This window comes from Mastigoproctus giganteus, chromosome 5, assembly GCF_048544385.1.
Source record: "Mastigoproctus giganteus isolate SK-2022 chromosome 5, ASM4854438v1, whole genome shotgun sequence".
NCBI lineage: Eukaryota > Metazoa > Arthropoda > Arachnida > Uropygi > Thelyphonidae > Mastigoproctus > Mastigoproctus giganteus.
This window is the reverse complement of record NC_143579.1, coordinates 13,467,014-13,490,508: the sequence shown is the minus strand read 5'-3', so window position 1 is coordinate 13,490,508 and position 23,495 is coordinate 13,467,014. Positions and strand designations below refer to the sequence as shown.

Genomic DNA, 23,495 nt, shown 5'->3' with positions numbered 1-23,495 from the left:
GAAGAAATGAAATCTGAGACAACAGTGCAAAGGAATTTTGCACGGAATTGTGCATGAAGGACGCTTTCACTTTCAGCAAGATGGAGCACCTCCTCACTACCTGATGGAGGTAAGGGAATTCCTCAAAATCCGTTTCCCAGGTCGGTGGAATAGTCAAGCAGGGCCGTTAGCATGGCCACCCCCTCTTCCAGATTTGACACCTTTAGAATTTTTCCTATTGTGTTTCGTTAAAGATCGAGTGTCTGTTCCATCCTTACCTATCAATCTTGCCGAGTTGAAAACTAAAATCACCGCCGCAGTTACAGAAGTTACGCCGGATAGGTTATGTCACGTTTGGGAGGAAATTGAGTTCAGATGGAATGTCTGCTGTATCACCAATGGCAGTCATATCGAACCAAAATGACTGTTCTAGGTAAAACTTGATGTTTTTTGCTACAAAAAATTGACAGTTTAATAAATTACACAAGTCTCTGGAATAAATATCTATACACTTGCGAAGTTGTAAAGTCCTTTTTGAATCACCCAGTACATATAGTATTAGTAATTAGTAATGGCCGCATGGTGCAAGAAAGCCTATGGCTTATGCTGCACCAGCCAAAAAAAAAAAAAAAAAAAAAAAAAAAAAATCTGAACAAAACAATGATAAAAAAAAAAAAAAATAATAAATAAAAAAAAAAAAGGAAATTAAACCTATCATCCTATGCGCTTCCCTTACCCAAAAGTACTAACCAGATGACATTTGAACTTCCCCAAACTATCAGCCTCTACCACCCATGTAGGCAACTTATTCCAGTAATTTACAACTCGCTGGCTAAAATAAAACTTCCTGCAGTCAAATCTAAACATTTCCCCCCGTAACTTGAATTTATGTCCCCTAGTTCTAGCATCATTTATAATCTTTAAAATTTCGTCCTCATTCATTTTACTGATACCTCTCAGAGCCTTAAACACCTCAATCAAATCTCCTCTAAGGTGTCTAGTTTCCAAACTCTGCAACCCACATATTAGAAGTCTTTCTTCATAAGGACGCCCTTTTGCCGATCTGACCAGGAGAGTTACCCGTCTTTGCACCCTTTCAAGAAGCTCGATGTCTTTCTTTAGGTGCGGTCTGCATACTTGAACACAGTATTCCAAGTGTGGTGGGTTAGGCGCCTCCGTAGCCAGGTGGGAAGGAGCAGCAGTGCGTAGCACACGCTTCTTGATTAGACCGGGGTTCGAGCCCGTCACCACCAAATACGGAGCATGCGGTAAGGTCAGGGAATGACCACCGCACCGGAGCAATATGGCCTTAGTTGCTAATGCTCCTAAAAAAAAAAAACCAAACCAACCAAACCAAGTGTGGTCTAACATAAGCCTTATATAATGGGATTATCATGTCCCTATCTCTACATGCAAAAGTTCGCTAGATCATCGATAGGACACCATGGGCCTTCCTTGCAACCTGTTTACAATGCTCAGAGAATTTCATGTCTGACCGTATCGTAACACCCAAGTCCCTTTCCTCCAGTACTGGGTTTAGTTGAACTCCACAAGTGAATAAGTTTTTTTGGGATTACTGTTTCCCAGGTGTAATACCTTACACTTTGTTGGATTAAAGCATAGCTGCCATTTTTCTGACCATTCTTGAAGTTTATCTAGGTCTCTCTGAAGAAGCTCAGCTTGAGTGATCATTAACTATTTTACCAATTTTAACATCATCTGCAAATTTAGACATCACGCCCTCTATCCCTTCATCAATGTCGTTTATGAAAATTAAAAACAACAGTGGTCCTAATACTGATCCTTGGGGAACCCCACTTCTTACATCAACCCAATCTGAGGAATAGCCATTTATCACAACCCTCTGCCTCCTGCCGTGAAGCCATCCTTCTATCCACTAAGGATTTTCCCAGTGATTCCAACCTGTTCCAGCTTATAAAGCAACCGCTCATGTGGGACTGAGTCAAAAGCTTTGCTGAAATCTAAATAAACAATGTCAAAATTATTCCCTAATTCCAGCTCGTGGGTGACCCTTTCGAAATAGCGAACCAGATTTGTTAAACATGATTTTCCCTTTACAAAACCATGCTGAGTATCCTTGAGAATTTCAATTCGATCCAAATGATACTGAATTCCACCCTTGATCATTGCCTCCATGATTTTCCCTACTACTGAAGTCAGACTGACAGGTCGATAATTTCCAACTTCACTTTTAGAGCCACCCTTATGTATGGGAGATACATTTGCACTTTTCCAATCCAAGGGAATCTCCCCAGAGTCTAGTGATGCTCGCATAATTAGCCTCAATGGTTCAATGCACTCGCTTGCCGCCTCCCTTAAGATTATAGGGTATATTCCATCAACTCCAGGAGCCTTACTGGTCTGTAGGCTCGAAAGTTTTTTCATTAAATAATCTTGCGAAATTTCAATATCATTAATTACATATTTTTTAACTTCGCTCCCACAATTTCCCATTGCCACAAAAGGTTTTTCATTTGTAAATATCGATGCAAAATAACTGTTCGGTTCATCTGCAACGGCAGCTGGTCCACCACTGTATATACATCTATATACAGTGGTGGACAAAAAATAAATTGCTTTACCTTAAAAAAAAAAAAAAAAAAAAAACCAGTTGTAGTGAAACGTATAAGAAAATAATGTTTGCTTAGTCATTTTGTTTGTCGCAAAGCAAAGGTATTGTGTCATATAACGCTTCCATTGCATCAGACAGTAATTGCAAGGTATTGCATCAGCTGTTTCTATAAATATGACATCGGAAGGGTATACACGTTCATCAGTATCCTGTTTTGTGGAGGTGTAAGCATGGTGCCATATGTTCAGATGATACCAAGAAAAAAAAAAAAAAAAAAAACGCAGCTGTCACTCTGTCCCAGGAAGGGCTTTCTGCACGTGCTATAGCTGATAAAATAGGCTGCCACCACTAAATGGTATCCCAGGTAATGAAATTAAAGCGCAAAACCGGTGATGTGAAGAAAAGACCTGGATCAGGCTGTAGTTTCCAAGATCGATATTTGAAATGGCTATGCTTTCATAATCGCCATGCTAGTGCTCCTGATCTAAAACAGGACTTTGAGATGGCCTCTGGTGTTGAAACAAGTGCACAAACTATCCAAAGATAGTTTTCAGAATGTGGTCTGCGTGCCTATCGGTGCAAGAAGAAGCCTTCGTTGACCCAACAAATGAGGAAGAGGCAACTTGTTTGGACTAAAATGCATGTTTCATGGACAAAAGAGCAATGGGACACTCATTTTTTCTGACGAATCAAAATTCAAACTGCATGGCTTGGATGGGAAGCCATATGTCAGAAGACAAAAATCGAAGGCATACCATCCTGACTGCATAACAACGACTGTAAAGTTCCCGCTGGTCGGTCAGATGGTCTGGAGATGCATAACAAGCAAAGGGGTGTGGCGGGCCAATTAAGTTTATTAATGGAACAGCAAATGCAGAAATCTACACTGCTATCTTGGAGGAGTGCCTAAAATCAGGTATCACCACTTTTCTCAGCTTCATTTTACAGCAAAGTTTGTAAGTTTTATGCTATTTAGATTTAACGATGAGTTTGTCTTCTCTCACAAGGCTTAACACATACTTACACCATTGTTTTCTCTTGTTTTTCTCCCTTAAGGTGCAGTCATACCTCAGAAATTCTGGCATTACAGTGTTGGACTGGCCTGGCAACAGTCCAGATCTGAACCCTATTGAAAATTGCTGGTACAAAATTGCTCAGAAGAATCCAACAAGTAAGATCCAGCTGCAGAAGAGCAGTACTAGGTGGTAGATGACTCTCATCAACCGGTGAAATACCACCACTTTGCTTATTGGAGGCTTGAAGTGGTGGAACCCATGTTTAGTCTCTAGAGCTAACTTCCGGTCAACCCTTCCCTATCTCTTCCATCATGCAGTATGATTGATGACTTTTGAGGTTATGATGAACGTCGTGGCGAGATCCAATATTCCTTACATTTCGAGGGTACAGCTCTAAACCAGTTTTCGCAGGCCAGCCGCTAATTAGTACACCGGACCGAACCTATTGGTAACTCTCTAGGAGGCTTCCGGATCAGCTAGTGTATAATCTTGCTACCTCTACTCTGCCAGATAGTGACTGGAGGGAGTCCGAGTAGTGTGTATGCGGGGAGCATTGTCGAGGCCACGTTATGTCAAGGAGATGGGTATATTCTTACCACATGTACGCCATATCCAAAAATTTCATTACTTCATACAGCATGTCCCACCCACTTTTTCTTACTATTGAATACACCATGAATTGTCAAACTAATAGAGCAAGCTTATCTGCGAAAAGATCTAAACCTCCCAAGGACTTCCTAATTCATTTCACAAATATACATGGTCTCGATTCTAATCTCAATGATGTCCATTTCAACTTGCAGTCTGCCAAACCCCATGTACTTTTTCTGACAGAATCCCAGTTATCGGTTGATTCAACTACTGCTCATCTCAGATGCCCAAATTATTCGCTGTATGATTCCTTTCGCCTCAAAGGTGGTACTTGTACATATGTCTGTTCTGATATTCCCTGTCAGAGACTTGGCAATTTGGAATCTCCTCTCTTTGATCTTCTCTGGCTTAAAATCTCTCTACCTCATTGTGTCAAATTCATCTGTTGTCTCTACCATTCTCCCAATTCCACTAATCACTTGGAGCTCTTTGACTTCCTCTCGTTGCAACTTGACTTTCTCCAGTCCAACTTTCCTAACAGTGAGGTAATTTTCCTTGGTGATTTTAATGTTCACAACTCCAGATGGCTTCCGTTTTCTAGTCACACCGACCCAGCAGGTCAAGATGCTGAGGCTTTTGCAATTACTAATGACCTAGCACAGATTGTTCATTTACCTACAAGAATACCGGACAATCCTAATCATACAGCCAATACGCTTGATCTTTTTCTCACAAACAACCCTTCTAAGTACACGGTCGAAGTGAGAGGTCGTTTAGGCACTTCAGATCACAACTTGGTGATTGTCTATTCTCCAATGGAAACTTTATCTCATGGCTATTCCCAACCTCGTGTTGTTTGGCATTACAAGAATGCAAAATGGGATGACCTGCAAGACTTCTTTTCTTCTTTTCCTTGGTCGGATTACTGTTACAAAAGTTCTGATGTCAATGTTTGCTCAGATCGTATCAGTGAAATTACTCTTGCAGGAATGGAATCCTTTATCCCACACTCCACTATAAAATCTCATCCTTTATTTAAACTTTGGTTTTCCAATAAATGTGCTAAGGCTGTTCAAGAGAAGAATGTTGCATATCGTAATTGGCTTGTTTCTAATTCTTCAGTTTCATTATCTGCCTACACCAAAGATCGCAACAATTGTAAAGCCCTTATTTATCAGTGAAAACAAGAGTTTGAACAGACTAAGAGTAGAACACTTGCTTCTTGCCCTAATGGTAGCTGAACATTCTAGTTCCTTGTCAAAGTTATTGACCGCAACTTTTGATCATCTCTGTTCCCACCTTTGTCCAAACCAGATGGGTCTGTTGTCACTTCAGCCAAGGATAAAGCTGCCCTGCTAACATCCCATTTTTCTTCCTACTCATGTATTAATGATCTTGGTAAAACACCTCCCACCATTCCCAACACGCTCCATTCAATGCCTCCTGTGGTCTTCCGTCAAAAGGATGCCAGAAAGATTTTAATGAATCAGGATGGTAAGAAAGCTCCAGGACAAGATGGCATTTCTCCACTTGTTCTCAAAACCTGTGCTCCTGAACCTACTCCTATTCTTTGCTGCATTTTTTCACTTTCTTATTCCAAAGGTATTTTTCCTTCTGCTTGGAAATTTGCTCATATCCAGCAAGTTCCTAAAAAGGGTGACAAATCCCTCCCTCCAATTATCGTCCCATGCAATTACTTCTACTCTTTCTTTAGTAATGGAGAAATCAATTAACCGCCAACTCTTAAACTACCTAGAAACCTTCCGTCTGATCAACGATCACCAGTATGGATTCCTTCAGTGTCGATCCACTGGTGATATTCTGGCTTATGTTACCCATTTATGGACTAATTCAATGGAAAGGTTCGGTGAAACACAAGTAGTTGCTCTTGACATCTCAAAGGCTTTTGATCGTGTTTGGCATAAAGGTCTTCTAAACAAGCTTCCATCTTATGGTTTGCCAACTATTTTTAGTAATTGGTTATCCAGTTTTCTCTCTGATCGCTCACTGAGGGTGATGGTAGATGGCTCTCTGTCTTCTAACTTCTCCACTAATGCCGGTGTTCCCCAAGGTTCAGTTCTTTCTCCCACCCTTTTCCTCTTGTATATCAATGACCTTCTTCCATTGACTGGAAATTCTATCCATAGTTTTGCCGATGATAGCACATTGCATTCATTCAACTTTCCATTTTGAGAAACCTTGTCCTGCTCAATCAGCTTCAACTTCTCGAAAATCTGCTACCAATTCCTTAAATGCCGAACTTCAGGTGATTCTCCAGTGGGGCAAAGACAACTTAGTTGATTTCAACCTTTCTAAAACTCAGTCTTGTCTTATATCTCGCAAAAAGGATTCTTCTGCTTCTATGCTTATCTTTAGTGACACTCCAATTTCTAGGAAAAGGATATATCTCTTTTGGGGATTACCCTGACTTCTAATCTCTCTTGGCACAAGCACATTACAAATATTGCTTCCTCTGCATCTAAAAAACTTGGTTTTCTCTTTCGCTCTCGGCGTTACTTTTCTTCCAAACAGCTGCTCACTCTGTATAAATCGCAAATCCGCCCCTGCCACGGAATAACAATATTTCATGGCAGGGGTGGTTCCCCCAAAACCTCTCTCAGGCTTCTTGATTCCATTCAGAAGAGGGCAGTTAGGTTAATTAATGATTCATCTCTAACAGTCTCTCCACTTGCTGTCTCACAGACGCACTGTTTCTGCTGCATGCCTCTTCTACAGATACTTCCATGGGCACTGTTCTTCTGAATTGGCTTCTATAATTCCCACTCTCTCTTTCAAAACAGTCCGAACACGTGCTGCCACCAGCCAACATCCATTTACTGTCCAACTCCAAACCCACAGAACCAACTTTTCATCTTCCTCATTTATTCATTCAACTGCCGTTTTCTGGAACAACCTTCCTTCATACGTATTTCCTGAAAATTACAATCTACAGAAGTTCAAGTCCAATGTCAACAAATATCTTCTTTCGTCTTCTCAACCTCCAACCCAAGCACGGTACTAAGTACTATAGGTTCTAATACCTCTCGTGTTTGGGGTTCACATAAAAAAAATAAATAAAAATAAAACAATAAAAACCATTTGCACTTTCGAGTTCATTGGGCTTTTCTGTTAGCGCAATATATTATAAACAGGTAGCAAACCATCTTATTGCATTTGCGATAATACCGATAATTGGAATTCTGTAGGTTTTTACGTTATAGTATTATGCTGAAATGAGTTTCCCTTCACTGAAATCTTCAATCATATAAAAAAACAAATAAATTTTCAGAATCTTCTCTTCATTCCTTACTTATTACAATGGTGAAGGGAAAGCGACCAACCGAAAGTACAAGTGGTGGCAGTGCTAGGAAACAAAACAAAATTGATTTAGAAATGAAGATGATTAAGAAGTACGAAGCAGGGCAAAGTTTGTCATCTATTGCACAGGAATTAGGTCTCGCTGCTTCAACAGTGAATACTATTTTAAAGACAGTGTGTGTTTAAAAGAACATGTTAAAGGAGCGACACATTTAAGATGAACAGTGACCACAAAATCGAAGATGGAAAAAAGTTATTATCGAAGATGAAAAAAGCTATTAATAATATGGGTGGAAAAATCAAATTCAGAAGAGAGTGTAATGGACATTCAAGCAAAAGCAACAAGTATTTATGAAGACATTAAGGATAAGTATGGCAAACCTCAAGCCAAGTTCGTGGCAAGCAACAGGTGGTTTAATAGGTTTAAGCACCACGCTGGTTTCCAAAACATTAAAGCATGCAGTGAAGTCACCGATTCTGCAGCTGCAGAGAAATTTTCTGATGTGTTTGGATAAAACACCTTCTTAATCTCCACAGCCCTCAACTTTCGCAGCGGCGTGCTTATCATTATCAGCTGGAGAGTTAATTCTGGCAACGATGCTTGAAAGGCAAAACTTCTGTCTCCTCTCTCTCTTTTTGTAATTTTATAATTTTTGTAATTTTTCCTGCACGAGATAAAAAAATGGAATAAATAATTCTATTTACAAATGTCGAACTTTTCTCTCTTTTTTTGCTTCAATCAAATTCAGCACACATAGTTGCAAGTGCTGCATAAGCATTTAGGGAAATTCCGACTTATGTAAAATTTGACTTAAGTAGAGTTCCGCAGAATTCAACCCTTACGTAAGTCGGGGAGTGGTTGTACTTTATACATGTTTTCCTGATAGGAACTGTGCATTAACAATATTTTGATTTTATTTCCAAAAATAAAATATATTTGGGCATTAATTATGTATTTTTTATTTTTAAAACCACAAAAAAAAAAAAAAAAAAATAGCCACAAAAGAATGTGTTCTGTAAATATATTGTAGGATAAAAAGTGTTCCGTGGCTAAAAAAGGTTTGGCAAATGCCGATCTAAGATCTTCAGCTGTCTGCAAAGTTCCTTATATGTTCATAGTGAAGGGTAGAAGAATCAGACTCATCCATTCTCACAAATTGGTTATCATTGGCATGCCCTTGGATAGAAATGTTCAGCCTCCTATATGATAGACAGGATTTCTGGGATTGCAGAGAAACATTTACCTTTAAACATTTACTTTTTTTTTTTTTTTTTTTTTTTATAATAAGGATGAGCTTGCAAAGTAGGTTGAAATTCGTTTTCAACCTAAATAGGAGTTATGCAAAAACTTTAGGTATTTCACAAAAAAAAAAAAAAAAATCAGCGAAAAAAAAAAATTCCCCAGAAGGAATTAAATTGCTTCAGGAATTGGCCATTAAAAAGAACTACCCAGAATACTCATATCCAAGAATCAATAACAATCAAACAAATCAATAACAATCAGCTACACCAACCTCCAAATAGTCATATTTCTATTCTATCAACACAGGAATCAGTGAGAATAAGCTCGGCTGAAAAGGTTCAGATCTGGTAGTACTGCCCTATGAATATTAAATAGAAATTAGTGCTCAATGGAAACGTACAATATTATGAAGTGAACAAAATGAAATGAACTGTGTTAAAAAATTCCAATTCAATTGACACACAAGCACTGTTCATAAGACTGAAGAATAAAGGTAAATGTTTCAGCCTCTATCAACTCAGATTACGCTTACCTCTTCTAAACTTAGTTTTCTCAAGATCTAGTGTCTAATCTGCCTCTATTTATTCTGGAAAAAATACTATTCTAAAAAATAAATTCCTGATTTAGCCGTCCTAAGAAAAAAATCATGTGAATCTGGGTAATCACTCAACAATGCAATCCATTTGCAAAGAAATGACTGACAATCCTGTATGGCAAGCTGTAATGAAATTACTGAAGCATATGGCACATTTGCAGAGAACATGATTGTAGCAAAGTTGTGTGCTACATAAGCAATGAAACCCTGACTTCTAGAAAGAATGAAATATGCTAAAATTGCTTCAATGGGTAAGTGACACTGCTCCACACACAGTAAAAGCAAAAAAATCACTGAAAGTATCCAATCTGAACCTACATCAACTAACTTGCTTTGCACAAGCCCTACATCATGCCGCAGATGAGATAAAATGTATACTCCACAACGGGATTCATTTGATTTCATTTACAAAAAATTTTCCTGTAGCTGCCCCACACATGGAATGATATTGGAACTCTTTGTTTGATGCTGCTCTACCATTCATCAGATCAATAATTTCAAAGAGATTTTGGCTAAATGAAGCCTACTGCGGATGCTCAGAACTCAATATTAAATTCAAATGTGCAAAAAAACCTAGGTATTATTCATACATTTTTCCTGTTTAGCTAATAACATCAAGGCTCCCAGAAACAGGAAATCAGCAAGACAGACATACATGGAACTAAACTGCAAGAAAAGATGTTGAAAACAATTTCAAGTTTTGAAAACAATCCTGGTTTATCAGAAAGGGGTATCAATCAAGTATCTGGATAATCCCAGTTGAATGTTTCCTTCTGGTAGGTCTCCACTACCGGCATCATGCTACAAATAGTATCTATATTATATCAGCTGATATCAAAACATTTTTCCCTGCAAATTTTTTCTGACAAAAAAGTGGTGAGTTTATTGTAATTCTAACATATGATCATTTATAATTATTTTTTGTAAGCATATTTCATTTTTATTTGCAAAAGTAAACCACATTTTGGAATTTTTAATGCATATTTAATTCCATGTCTAATGCATTACATGCATGAACAGATTACATATTATCTTATTAATAAAGTTAACTCAACACATTTCTTTTATATTAAATTATGAATATAAAAATAGCTTACCTTTCGGATGATGTAATTGATTTATAAGTGCTTGCAAGGCATATAGGGCTTGTAATTCTAAATGATCTTGATGATCTAAATATTTCTGTAGTAAAAATGTCCGCAACTTTAATTTCTTTGCTTCTAATGCACAAGAAGACCCGTCATCTACTAAGTAAGAGCAATGTTGAACAAGTGAAAATGCAGATCAGATTTTTATTTATTTTTAGTTATTTATATTTTTCAAAATTAATCTGGTCCAAGCCTGGTGCAGCTCACCAGGTTTGCATAGAGAAATAAATAAATATTAGGCAAAATGACATGAAATAGCAAAGCATATATGGTATTTTTTTATTATTTATAAAAAATAAACAAGAGTCTTGAAATAATCCCCATTTCTTCTCTACATTTCAAAGTATTTGTCTGCCACCCCTCAAAATTTGTGTAAACTTCCTATGTCCACAAAGGCAAACATTTATTTCAATATACAGTAAACCCCAGCTATTCGCGGGGGTTACGCTCCTGAGAAATGCCACGAATACTGAAAACGCGATAACTGAGTTATGGCTCTCATAGTAATAAAGGGGTTCCATTCCAAAGTATGAAATATATAAGAAAAACTAGTCTAAAATTGTCTATGTATGTATTATATGTACCTCTATAATATGACCATTAGAAATGCAAGCATATGGCATCGAAATGAAAATAAGAAACAATTTAATATTAAATGTAATATTTATTAGAAATTTCAAACAAATCTTTCAAACCAGCGCCTTTGCTAGCTAAAAAAACTTATCCCGCCAGTGCTATCACCTGTTTCACTAGTGTTGATAAAGGAGTTTTGCCTTTTCACGAATGTGAGTGAACTTAAGGGAATTTTATTTTGAGTTCGGTCTTCTATCCACAGATTTAAAGCCTTTTCCATTTTTTCTAATTTAACATCACGAGTTACAGAGCAAATTTTTGAAGCAATTAGCACATTTTCACAGACACTACGGCGGATTTTTTCTTCCAATTTTTTGATTGATCGTACCGTTGACTCATTGATTTTATAATGTTTTGCCACTGAGGAGACACTTTCACCATTAGAAATTTTGTCTAATAACTCAAATTTATTTGCTAATGTCATCACCTTCTTTGATCTTTTCACATTTCCCTTGTTATTCATAGCCATATTTTTGTACGGGTTAGAAAGAACTTGTCCACAATAAAGTCATTTTCTTCCATTAACACACTCGAAAAAGTCTGTTTTACACTGCAAAATGGTAGATTTATCACTTTTGTAAGCATATCAATTTATAAATTGATAAATTTATTCAATTTATTAGCATATAAATTAAAAGCAAATGACGAAACCTTCCATGACAAGCGCACAACACATACTGAACAAGGATTAGTGAGAAACATCCACGCTCACGATTTTGTCACCCCTCTCCCCTCACCCACAGAGCACTGTTTTGACCGGGAAAGATAATTTTAGCCACACCCATGTTTTTTTATGGCAGAAAATGTTCACGGCCCTTTAAAATTCACATTTTTTTTATTAGGTTTCATTTTATATTAAATCAGCGGCCACAAATAGCGGGGTTTACTGTACAATTATCTCTGATTTTGGAAAAATTTGAACATTCTGCAATTATCCTTTCTTAATTTAAATCTTAATGCCTGAAGCTGAGGGTAGTGGTTTGGGGGAACACATATTTAGTGTTCAGTTTATTAAGGATAAGTTACAGGACCATCTTAATTAGAATGCCATTCATAATGGATCACAGCATGGTTTAATGAAGGGGGAGGTAGTCCTGTTCCAAAGTGGCTAATTCCTATGACAGCTGGATGCAAGAAAAAACTGCAACATTACTTCCCTCGATATGGTTCGACATTAATGGTAGTCATATAAATAATAAAACTGGGATTTTTGCATTGTTGGGGTTAGGCAAAAACAGCAACACAGACCATACTGTGTTATTATGTAAGAGGTGTGGAAATAAAAGTTTTCAGATGGGTGCAATAAAAAGAACACAAAGTGAAGCACAAATAGTTTTATTTTTATTCAAAGGAATCACCACCTGATTGAATGTATTATTACTAAATAGAGTCAGTGAAGGCATCCAAAGAGATGACATTCAGTTTGGCAGTTACGTTTTTCTTAATGTCTTCTCAACATCCTGAAATCTTTCTTTTGAGGTGTTTTCACCTGGGGGAAAAAGGAAGATGTCTGCAGGTGCTAGATCAGAAGCATAGGGTGGATGATTGATCTGTAAAATGCCGTGTTTTATCAGAAATGTCTTCACAAGAGCAGAATGGGCAGGGGCATTGTCGTGCAATAAAAACCAGCTGCCTTTCTCTCGAAATTGCAGCCTCAGCCAGGAAATGTGCTCCAATGGTCTAGTATTGACTAGACCAGTGGTACGCAACTCCCAACTTGCAGGATAAATTAAAGCGATCGCAGAAATTTTTAAATAAATTTATTTTTTGTGTACATAAAAGCTAAAAACCTGTTGTTAAAATTACTTTTTCAATATTGTACGTGTAGAGACCTTGTTACTCAAACCAGTCTGAGATATGAATGAACCCTACTGCCTACCGCATTGGGAATATGCCTTAATTTATTCACTGGCTAAAAAAAAAAAGCAACTGACTAGTGCAACTTCTCAGCACTACTCAATTAATCCATTATAGTAATCTCTTTAGCTCTTAATTAGTGCTTCCTACAGTACAAATTTTCAAATTGCCCATACTGTATTGCCTAAAGGCAAGAGGTGTGAATGTGCAGTAGCAGTAAATATACATAGCAAGTGTGTTGCACGCAAGTTTTATTCTGCTTCGTAATTTGGTGCATTCCTTTCATATAAAATGTCATATAAATTTTTATTTCTGCGATAAAAATTTATTTCAATTACGCATTAAAAGTAGAGCAACGATTTCAAAACCATTCCTCTGTCCAGGACAGTCTTGCGGCATTATTGCAGTTATCGGACAATATAAAATTCAATTTATTAAATCGATTGAGAGGAAGTCCAATTTTTGCAATACAGTTAGATGAATCCACAGATATTTCAAGCCTCGCTCAACTTATTGTATACGTCGGATACTGCTACGAGGGGGGGGGGGAATATTTTGGAGGATTTTATATTTTGCAAAGCTTTGGAAGGAAGAACGATGGGGCCGAGAATTTTTGATGTTATAAATATTTTCTTTCAAACAAATAATCTAACGCGGAACAACTATGTTGCGATTTGTACTGATGGCTGCATTAAAAAAAGGTTTAAAAGGCAAAGTAAAGGAAATTGCTCCAAATACAGTTTTTAATCATTGCATTATACATAGTAAGCATTAGTAGCAAAGGAAATGCAAGTTGATTTGCACGAAGTTTTGAAAGATACAGTAAGTGTGATCAACTTTTATTAAAAGTAGAAGCTTAAATATCACTCTTCACTATACTTTGTAATGAAATGGGATCCGCTTATGAAATGCTTCTTTTGTATACGAGAGTGAGGTGGTTGTCCTGGGTTAAAATATTGCAACCTCCAACATGTTTTATTGTTTTTATCAGATACAGATCAGAACCTTGCTCAATTATTTACAAATCAAAAATGGCTTGGAAAACTTAGCTACCTTGTTGATATATTTGAAAAACTCAATGATTTAAAGTCTTCAAGGACAGGGAACAAATATATTAATACTCAGAAGCTTTCAAAAATAACGGTGATACAAAGATAGCTAGCTGCTTTTTGGGTCTACATATTTATGTCATAAAATTAACAGCTATAAAGACAAAACAGTGTTGCAGACTTCACTCAGAAGATAACACAAGATTAGCAATTTCAAATACTGCATCCAAATATTATCAGTTATACAAGTTCATCCATCTTATTAATTGTTTTATTTTGTAATCTTAATTGAAGAATAGAATTTGATGTTGTTTTTTTGCTGTATTCAATTAAAATATTGAACAATTATTTTAATGTGTACTAGGGGACTTCATCCCCCTGCTCTCTGTGCTCACTTCTTTTGATAAAATAAAATAAAATATTTACAGAAGCTTTTGACACTGTGTGTATCTTCCTCAGCTATGAACACATAAATACCTTACAATATCTATATAATATCTGTGTAGACAGACAACTCTTAAAGAAAAACTATGATCGTAGTGTGAAAGGCATCATTTCATCTATATCTCATACTGTGCTCATCCTTCACAATGAGTTACCAAGCACTACCCCGAATACGTAACACTTCACTAATAGTAGTAGTAGTGGCATGTGATGCAAGAAAGCAAGTGTTTGAGTTATGCAGCATCAGCAAAAAAAAAAAAAAAAAATCACACCATTCCCTCCAAATACCTGTCCAGTTCCTCCTTAAATTTATTCAACCTATCAACTTCCACAACGACAGATGGAAGTTTGTTCCAGCAATTAACCACCCGCTGGCTAAAGGCAAATTTCCGCACATCTATTCTACATCTGTCTTTTCTTAATTTGAATTTATGCCCCCTTAGGTTCGTAATCTGAACAAGTGGAAGGATCCCATTAGAATTCAGCGTGCTCAACCCATTCAAGGCCTTATACACCTCAATCAGATCATTGTGCAGGTGCCTAGTCTCCAGCCACTGCAATTTGCTGAACTTAAGCCTCTCTTGGTAAGAGGATCCCTCCATTCCCCTCACCAATCTTGTTGCCCTTTTCTGTACACGCTCAAGTAAATCTACACCCTTCCTAAAATGAGGCCTCCAGACCTGTAAGCAGTACTCAAGGCGTGGCCTGACTATTGCCTTATACAGAGGGATAATGATCTCCTTTTCCCTGATAGCAAAATTCCTATATATCATTGACAAAACCCCATGACCTGCCCTGGCAGCCTGTCTGCATTGCTCAGAAAACTTCATATCTGCCTGCACAATTACTCCCAGGTCTTTTTCATTTTCTACCACCTTAAGTGTAGTACCACACAGTTGGTACTGTTTCTCTGGGGTTACTTCTACCCATATGCAGTACTTTGCATTTGTCAAGGTTAAACTTCAGTTGCCACTTCTTAGCCCATCTGCCCAAATTATCTAGATCCTGTTGCAGTAGCACACTGCCATTACTGTCATTAACAACCCTGCCAACCTTTGTATCATCTGCAAACTTCAACATTAAGCCTGATATACCTTCATCAATATCATTGATAAATATACAAAACAACAGAGGAAAAGAACTTTGTGGACTAATAACATTAGTCCACGAAGAGCAGCACCCATTGATTACCACGCTCTGTCTTCTCCCACTTAACCATCCTTTTATCCATTGTAGCAACTTACCCTTAATACCATTCTGCTCCAATTTGTACAATAGTCTTCCATGTGCAACAGTGTCAAAAGCTTTCCTGAAATACAAATATATGATATCAAAATTATTTTTTGCATCCAGTTCCTTTGTAACCACATCATAATATCCTATCAAATTTGTCAGACAAGACTTTCCCTTAACAAACCCATGCTGTGTCTGAATTATTGCTGCAGTCTTGTCTAGATGAACCTGCAATGCATCTTTAACCAGTGACTCCATTATTTTACCTGGAACAGAAGTTAAACTAACTGGTCTGTAATTACTCGTGTCACCCTTCGATCCCCCTTTGTGAATTGGGGATACATCTGCACATCTCCAGTCCATGGGGACCTCCCCTGAGTCCAAGGATGCTCTCATAATTATGGCTAAGGGTTTGCTTAGTTGCTTTGCCGCCTCCTTTAATATAACTGGATAGATCCCATTCACCCCAGGTACTTTTCTTATGTTTAACTTCAACAATTTCTCCTCCACTTTGCTTTCAGTTATTACAAAATCATTAAGAATCCTGCTACAATTTGATAACCTTCTGCCATTTTCAAACCTTAATAATTCCTCGTGTGAATGTAGATTCAAAATACTCATTCAGTTTGTTTGCTATCTGAGCAGGATCATCAACAGTCGAACCATCGATGTCAAGTGGACCAATTAGATTCATCCCCTTCCTTTTACAGTTTATATAAGTAAAGAAATCCTTGCGGTTTTTCTTAGCATCTTTTGCCAAGGATTCCTCGTAATCTGCCTTCACCTGCCATAGGCTTCTGAGTCGCTTGATAATTTATATGCATCCCATGCATTTTTCTTCTCTGTTATGAGTCTCATTAGTTCATTAAATAACCATTTAGGCTTACACCTCGAACAATATTTCTTAATAGGTATGAAACTTTTAGTAGCATACACGATTAATTCCTTGAATGCTTCCCACTTAGAATTTACTGTTGGTAACATCGTCAGTTGATCCCACTGTACAGAATTTTAAAACTGTCGGAGACAACTGTACTCACCTTTACGGAAACAAAAACCCTTTCCTTTACCCCTGATGTTAATTAAATCTTTAAGTAAATCCCACATCAGTACACTGATCACTGCCACCTAGTGGTTCCTTTATCTGCAAATTCTTAATAAAAGAATGATCACTGCTCATAACCAGATCAAGAGTATTACTTTCTCTGGTTACCTCTCGAACATGCTGCTGCTGCAGAAAACAATCATCCAATAAATCTACAAAAGTCTGACTAGTGTGTGAGTGACCAACCCACAAGTTCCAGTCAATATCTGGGAAGTTAAAATCCCCCATTATAAGACATTCCGATTTACTAGCCCACTCTATTTCTCTGTACAGTTGTCCATTGTACTCATTCGAGTCATTAGGCCTATAACACACTCCTACTCTTATTTTTGTTTTTGCAGTGCTTATGTCACACCAAACTGATTCAACAGTGCACTGTTCATCTATGTCAACTGACTGCACTTCTTTTGATAATAACAATAGAATAAATAACAATAAAAAAACTATTGTTATTTATTCTCAGTGGGCGCCACCACCCAGATGGATCATTTCAAAACTAGTTCGCTTTTCATTGGTGGGTACCTTTCACACTACGATCGTAGTTTTCTTTAAGAGTTGTCTATGATGTATCTTTACCGATATTATACAGATATAGAATTTTAAAATACTATGCCTTGTTGCATTTAGTTTATTTAAATAAATATGTTACATATGGAAATCAAGAATGGTACCACGTGGTCGTGTTAGATAAACATAGAACATGACCATGCTTAAATAGAAGCTTGTTTTACCACAGTAAAACAAGCTTCTGTTACATTACATGTAACCTGCATCCCTCTTCTCCCATTGGCTGAATAAATATCATTAGGAGGAAAATTATTTTAATGTATAGAAAGAAATTAAAAAGGAAACAAATTTTTTATTTCTTTCTCAGTATTCAAATGAAATTTTCTACTACATAATTTATAAAATACTACTTTTCTTCTCTAAAAATCTTGTCACCCTCCTTCGGGTTTTACATTGAGGGGTAGCATCAATTTTATATTTAATAAAGGGGGCCGCGAGCGAAATACGTTTGTGTACCACTGAACTAGATCATCAAAGCACACTGAATGATTATGAAGTCCATGCATGCTTTGACACTTCGTCTCTGGGTCGTAATGAAACACCCAACACTCATCTCCAGTGACAATGCGGTTGAGGAAATTAGGATTGTCTTGAAGTCTTCATACGATGGCACCCTTTGTTGTTTCTGCTCATCCACGGGGCACATATTTTGCACAGAACTTCCTTTCCCTAAATCTTCATGCAGAATTTGATGAATTGTTTGCCTTATTCATATCCAACACATCGGTCACAAGTCTGATAGTCAAAGGATGATACCTTGCCACAATTGCCCAAAGAACTTTTGTAACACTCATTTCATTTCGAGAGGTCGACTCTCTCTCTCTCGGGTCATTGAGGACAACCTCACATCCATCTTTTGTACTGCTTATACCACTCAAATTCACTGGTACAACTTAACGTTTCATCACCATAAACAGTTTAAAGCAAAATTTGATATTCATTGTTGCAAAATCATGACACAGAATGATAATGCTACTAACAAAACAGGCCAAGCAATCTGTCAGATTACTGGACAATCTCTGTACCACCATCTGTTGGATGAAGTTTGAACTATAACATATAACTTCTGTTTATTTTCAAACTTGTTGACCATTATACAACAGCAGTCCAAGAACTTTGCTTCCCCACCTCTGAAGATACAAATGTAGTAGTAGTAGTAGTGGCATGTGATGCAAGAAAGCAAGTATATGAGCTTATGCAGCATCAGCCAAAAAAAAAAAAAAAAAAAAAAATCACACCATTCCCTCCAAATGCCTGTCCAGTTCCTCCTTAAATTTATTCAACCTATCAACTTCCGCAACAGATGGAAGTTTGTTCCAGCAATTAACCACCCCCTGGCTAAAGGCAAATTTCCGCACATCTATTCTACATCTGTCTTTTCTTAATTTGAATTTATGCCCCCTTAGATTCGTAATCTACACAAGTGGAAGGATCCCATCAGAATTCAGCGTGCTCAACCCATTCAAGGCCTTATACACCTCAATCAGATCACCGCGCAGGTGCCTAGTCTGCAGCCACTGCAATTTGCAGAACTTAAGCCTCTCTTGGTAAGAGGATCCCTTCATTCCCCTCACCAATCTTGTTGCCCTTCTCTGTACACGCTCAAGCAAATCTACATCCTTCTTAAAATGAGGCCTCCAGACCTCATTTAAGAAGTACGCAGTACTCAAGGCGTGGCCTGATCATTGCCTTATACAGAGGGACAATCACCTCCTTTTCCCTGCTAGCAAAATTCCTATATATATCATTGATAAAACAGGCGCCTCCGTAGCCAGGTGGGAAGGAGCAGCAGTGCGTAGCACACGCTTCTTGATTAGACCGGGGTTCGAGCCCGTCACCACCAAATACGGAGGATGCGGAAAGGTCATTCAGGGAATGACCACCGCATATCCCGGAGCAATATGGCCTTAGTTGCTAATGCTCCTAAAAACCAAATAACAACAACAACAACATTGATAAAACCCCATGACCTGCCCTAGCAGCCTGTCTGCATTGCTCAGAAAACTTCAGATCTGACTGCACAATTACTCCCAGGTCTTTACATTTTCTACCAACTTAAGTGTAGTACCACACAGTTGGTACGTTTCTCTGGGGTTACTTCTACCCATATGCAGTACTTTGCATTTGTCAAGGTTAAACAAGTTGCCACTTCTTAGCCCATCTGCCCAAATTATCTAGATCCTGTTGCAGTAGCACACTGCCATTACTGTCATTAACAATCCTGCCAACCTTTGTATCATCTGCAAACTTCCACATTAAGTCTGATATACCTTCATCAATATCATTGATAAATATACAAAACAATAGTGGACCCAACACCGAACCCTGTGGGACTCCACTAATAACATTAGTCTACGAAGAGCAGCACCCATTGATTACCACCCTCTATCTTCTCCCACTTAACCATCCTTTTTATCCATTGTAGTAACTTACCCTTAATACCATTATGCTCCAATTTGTACAATAGTCTTCCATGCGCAACAGTGTCAAACCAATTGGAAATCCAAACAAATTTTTGGATTGCCAATGGGTTTGAGCCTCGGTGGCTTAATGTCGGAGATGTATCTCTCAACGATTGAGCATATACATTTGACACCTTTTCGACCCCCGTATCACATATTATGGGAGGTATTTAGACGATGTTCTAGTTATTACTGATAGTAGTAATATCCAAGACAATTTACATTCATTTAATAATATTCATTCTAGACTCAAATTTATTGGAAATGGAGATACGGATACCAGGTCATTAAACTTTCTAAACGTCACACTTACTTGGGACTCGAATAAAATCCAATTTAGCATCTATCGAAAACCTACAAACACCGGTATGCTTCTACATTATAATAGCTATCACCTGTTCACCTACAAATGTTCGATTATCTTTAATCAATTTCTAAATGCCTATAAATATTCAACGACAGAATCTGCTTTGGGCTCAGAAATACAAATATTAACTAGCAGGTTCTTAGACAGGGGTTATCCCCTGGCCACAATAAACCAAATTAGGGTACAGGATAGGATACAAAATACTACACCAACCAACAATAGTAATATCCAAAAATACTTTATTTCTATCCCATATGTTGAACAGTGGCACAAACAGCTTAACAGATTCTTTAACAATACCGAATTTAAAACTGTGGCCAGGCCAATACAGAAATTACACACTATACTGAACAATCGCTCGGTTCTTTCTGGTTTCGCAACACAAATTATTGATCTGATATACAACATTTCTTGTGGTGATTGCGACTAGTCTTACCAAACTTCGACACGATTTTCTCTGAATATTCGTGTAAATCAACATGAAGCCTCACTTCGTGCTTCTTGTTCAGCAGCATCAGAATCAGCCTTTCATGCCATTAATGAAAAACATACTTTTTTATTTAACGAGGCAAAATACTTAATGTTCAACGTAATTATATGTGACTATTAATTGCAGAAACCGTAGAAATTAAATTACATGAGAATTCTGGTAATGTTCGGCGGTCATATTTGATCTCTGATGCGTGGACCATTACGCGCATGCGCGAAGACAAATAATCGCTATTTAAGTTTCAGGTTCAACCCTATTCGGTAATTTTCATTCCTGTGATCACAACATATGGTCGAAAAGCGTTGTCAGCTTGAGGAAGGAAAATCGTTTTGAATATTTTCGTTAGATTCTTTTTAATTTTTAATTGCATTAAATTGATTTTTAATTGTTAACGGTAAATTGGTTTTTAATTATTTATTTTTTACTGTAATGTTAGTTTTCGATTTTTTTGTTTTAATTTCTGGAGAGTATTATACGGAAGTGTTCTACGTACTATACTGAGGTAAACTCCTCTTATTATTTTACAAATATTAATTTCAACGTAGAACGTATTGAGTATTACAGCTCTGATTCATACTATCTATTTCATTTTTTAAACTCTTATTGACTTTTTCATTCACATCCTCTCTCTCCAGGTGTAACCTCTCGATACACACAATTATGGGGGATTTTTTGAATGGCTTGGTGCAAAATTACATTAAATCAACACACTAAGATACTCGGTCCAAAGTTACCATATTTCTTTTCTAAAATATTGCTTTCAAAACAACATTGTTCCGAAGTTTGCCAGGGTTAATTTAAATCAAAAAATTTTAGACATAAAACAACTAACACTGGCCACATCGCGTAATATTGTTAAGCTTGCCTTAAAATCTCGATATTCAAATAAACAAAAATACCCTTCGCAGGTTATTCTGTAATTATAAACTTTTTTTTTATTTTAGTTAAAATTTGGGTGGTAAAATAATGCATTTAATATAGCTTACTGTACTTTTGTTTATAAACATGTATATTAGAGTTGAAGTTGAAGCGAAATGAAAAACACTGTTCCAAAAATTCTGACTTTTCAAATTTTATTGTGTTTCCATTAAAAACAAGTTGCTCTATAAACAAAACACACCGAAAAAGTACAGTAGGTATTAATACTTGGTTTTTACTGCTCTCATACTCTAATAACATTCTACTTTTATTATAAAGCCAACGGACTATCTTATATAGCAAATACTATTTTAGTGAATATAAAATGCAAGAAAGATTTTTCTTTTTCTAAAATTTATTTTTTTTAATTATTTTGTATTGAACTTACCTTCAAGAGCACTTTCTATAACAGCAGTGACCAAGGCACGAATGAACTGAGGCTCTTTCGCTCGATTCTCACCTACATTAGTCTTAATCAAGAAATGGGAAAACTATAAATTCAAGCATTAAAATTTTCATTCACAGATTTTGTATCAGTTTCATCAAACAAAAAATATGCAATACTATACAGAGTGTGGCTATTAAGTAATGAAACGTTCGCAATAAAATAAATAAAATGAAACATTTCGTACCTTACAAGTTATCCCCCTTCAAAATGATTGCCGACTTGTATACACTGTTCAACATGTTTCTTCACAGAAACATTTTCTTGAAGTCATCTTCTGTAAGCCCTTTTAACACTTGTTTTTTTCCGAATGTCTTCAACTTAAATGTAGTATGCTTGAATGAATATGTCCCACCACCTGATTTGGTAGGACATATTTAGCCTTAATAATTCCTTTAATATTGAAGAAAGAAAGAAGCATGGTTTTCATTTTTGATTTTAACATTCTTCTTTTGGTCTGGGGGATTGTTTTGTTACCACTGCATTGAATGTCTTTTAGTTTGTGGATCATACTGGAATAACTAACTTTCTTTGCAAGTAATTACAAAACTCAGAAACTCTGGATCTTCAATTTTTTTCAAACTTGGAGTCTTCTCATTCTTTGATCTTAATTAAAAAAATTTTTCACACCATCTTGGCGCACACTTTCTAATGCCTAAATTTTCAGTTAAAATTTGTCTGTTTGCTCATATTGAGTTCTGATACAACCATTGTAATGGTTAAACAACAATAATTTCTAATTAACATCATTACCAGGTCCGCATTTTCATCACTTTTCACAGATACCAGATGATTGGTCATTTATCGTCTTCCATATTCTCTCTTCCATGTAAAAATCTTTCATGCCATTCAAACATGGAAGCTTGACATAACAACTAATGTAAACTTGATGTAACAACTCAACTTTCAGTTGGTGCTTTATTTAGTTTAGTTAAAAATTTGAGGTTGATTCTTTTTTCTGGCAAATGGCGAAAATACAAGGTAATGAAAACCTGCCGTACTGCAAAGCGAATGAATATATTGGAACATGACATGGCAAACAACTAGAGAGAGGTTCAAAGTCAACTGATGTACCTTTGTTTCAAAGGTGGAAATTGATGTGTACAGGCTGTGAGTGCAGTCTCATTATTTAATAACCATACTTTGTATTATTTGTAACTAAAACAATGTTTCAATTAATCTATCTGCAATGCCAAATCAGAATTTAGCATTCTCATTTCACATAGTGATGTTATTGATATTCAAATGCTTGTAAATGCCAATTAGCCATATTACATGTGAGTATATGCTCGGTCTGGATGAAATAGTGTTCAATAAATGCCTAACTAATAAAATTTTCAAAAAAGTAGTATTCTGGAAGCAACTCAAGAGACTTTTTTTTTTTTTTTAAATGAAATTCCAAACACGATAGGTATCATTGGGTTGGAGGTTCAGAAGACGAA

The 23,495-nt window shown here is 36.8% G+C and overlaps 1 protein-coding gene across 5 annotated transcripts in view; it reads right to left on the bottom strand.

Moving 5' to 3' along the window:
* The window catches only part of LOC150085178 (eukaryotic translation initiation factor 4 gamma 3-like), a 791,506-nt gene that overhangs the window by 5,664 nt on the left and 762,347 nt on the right, over positions 1-23,495 (bottom strand). For 4 of the 5 annotated variants that reach the window (XM_090373915.1, XM_090373911.1, XM_090373914.1 and 1 more), the window contains 2 exons: positions 21,997-22,078; positions 10,433-10,582 (listed from right to left, as the gene is read on the bottom strand). In XM_090373915.1, coding sequence (XP_090230041.1) covers positions 10,433-10,582; positions 21,997-22,078 — 232 coding nt within the window. The remainder of the gene's footprint in view (positions 1-10,432; positions 10,583-21,996; positions 22,079-23,495) is intronic. The other variant, XM_090373913.1, reaches the window with a different exon arrangement.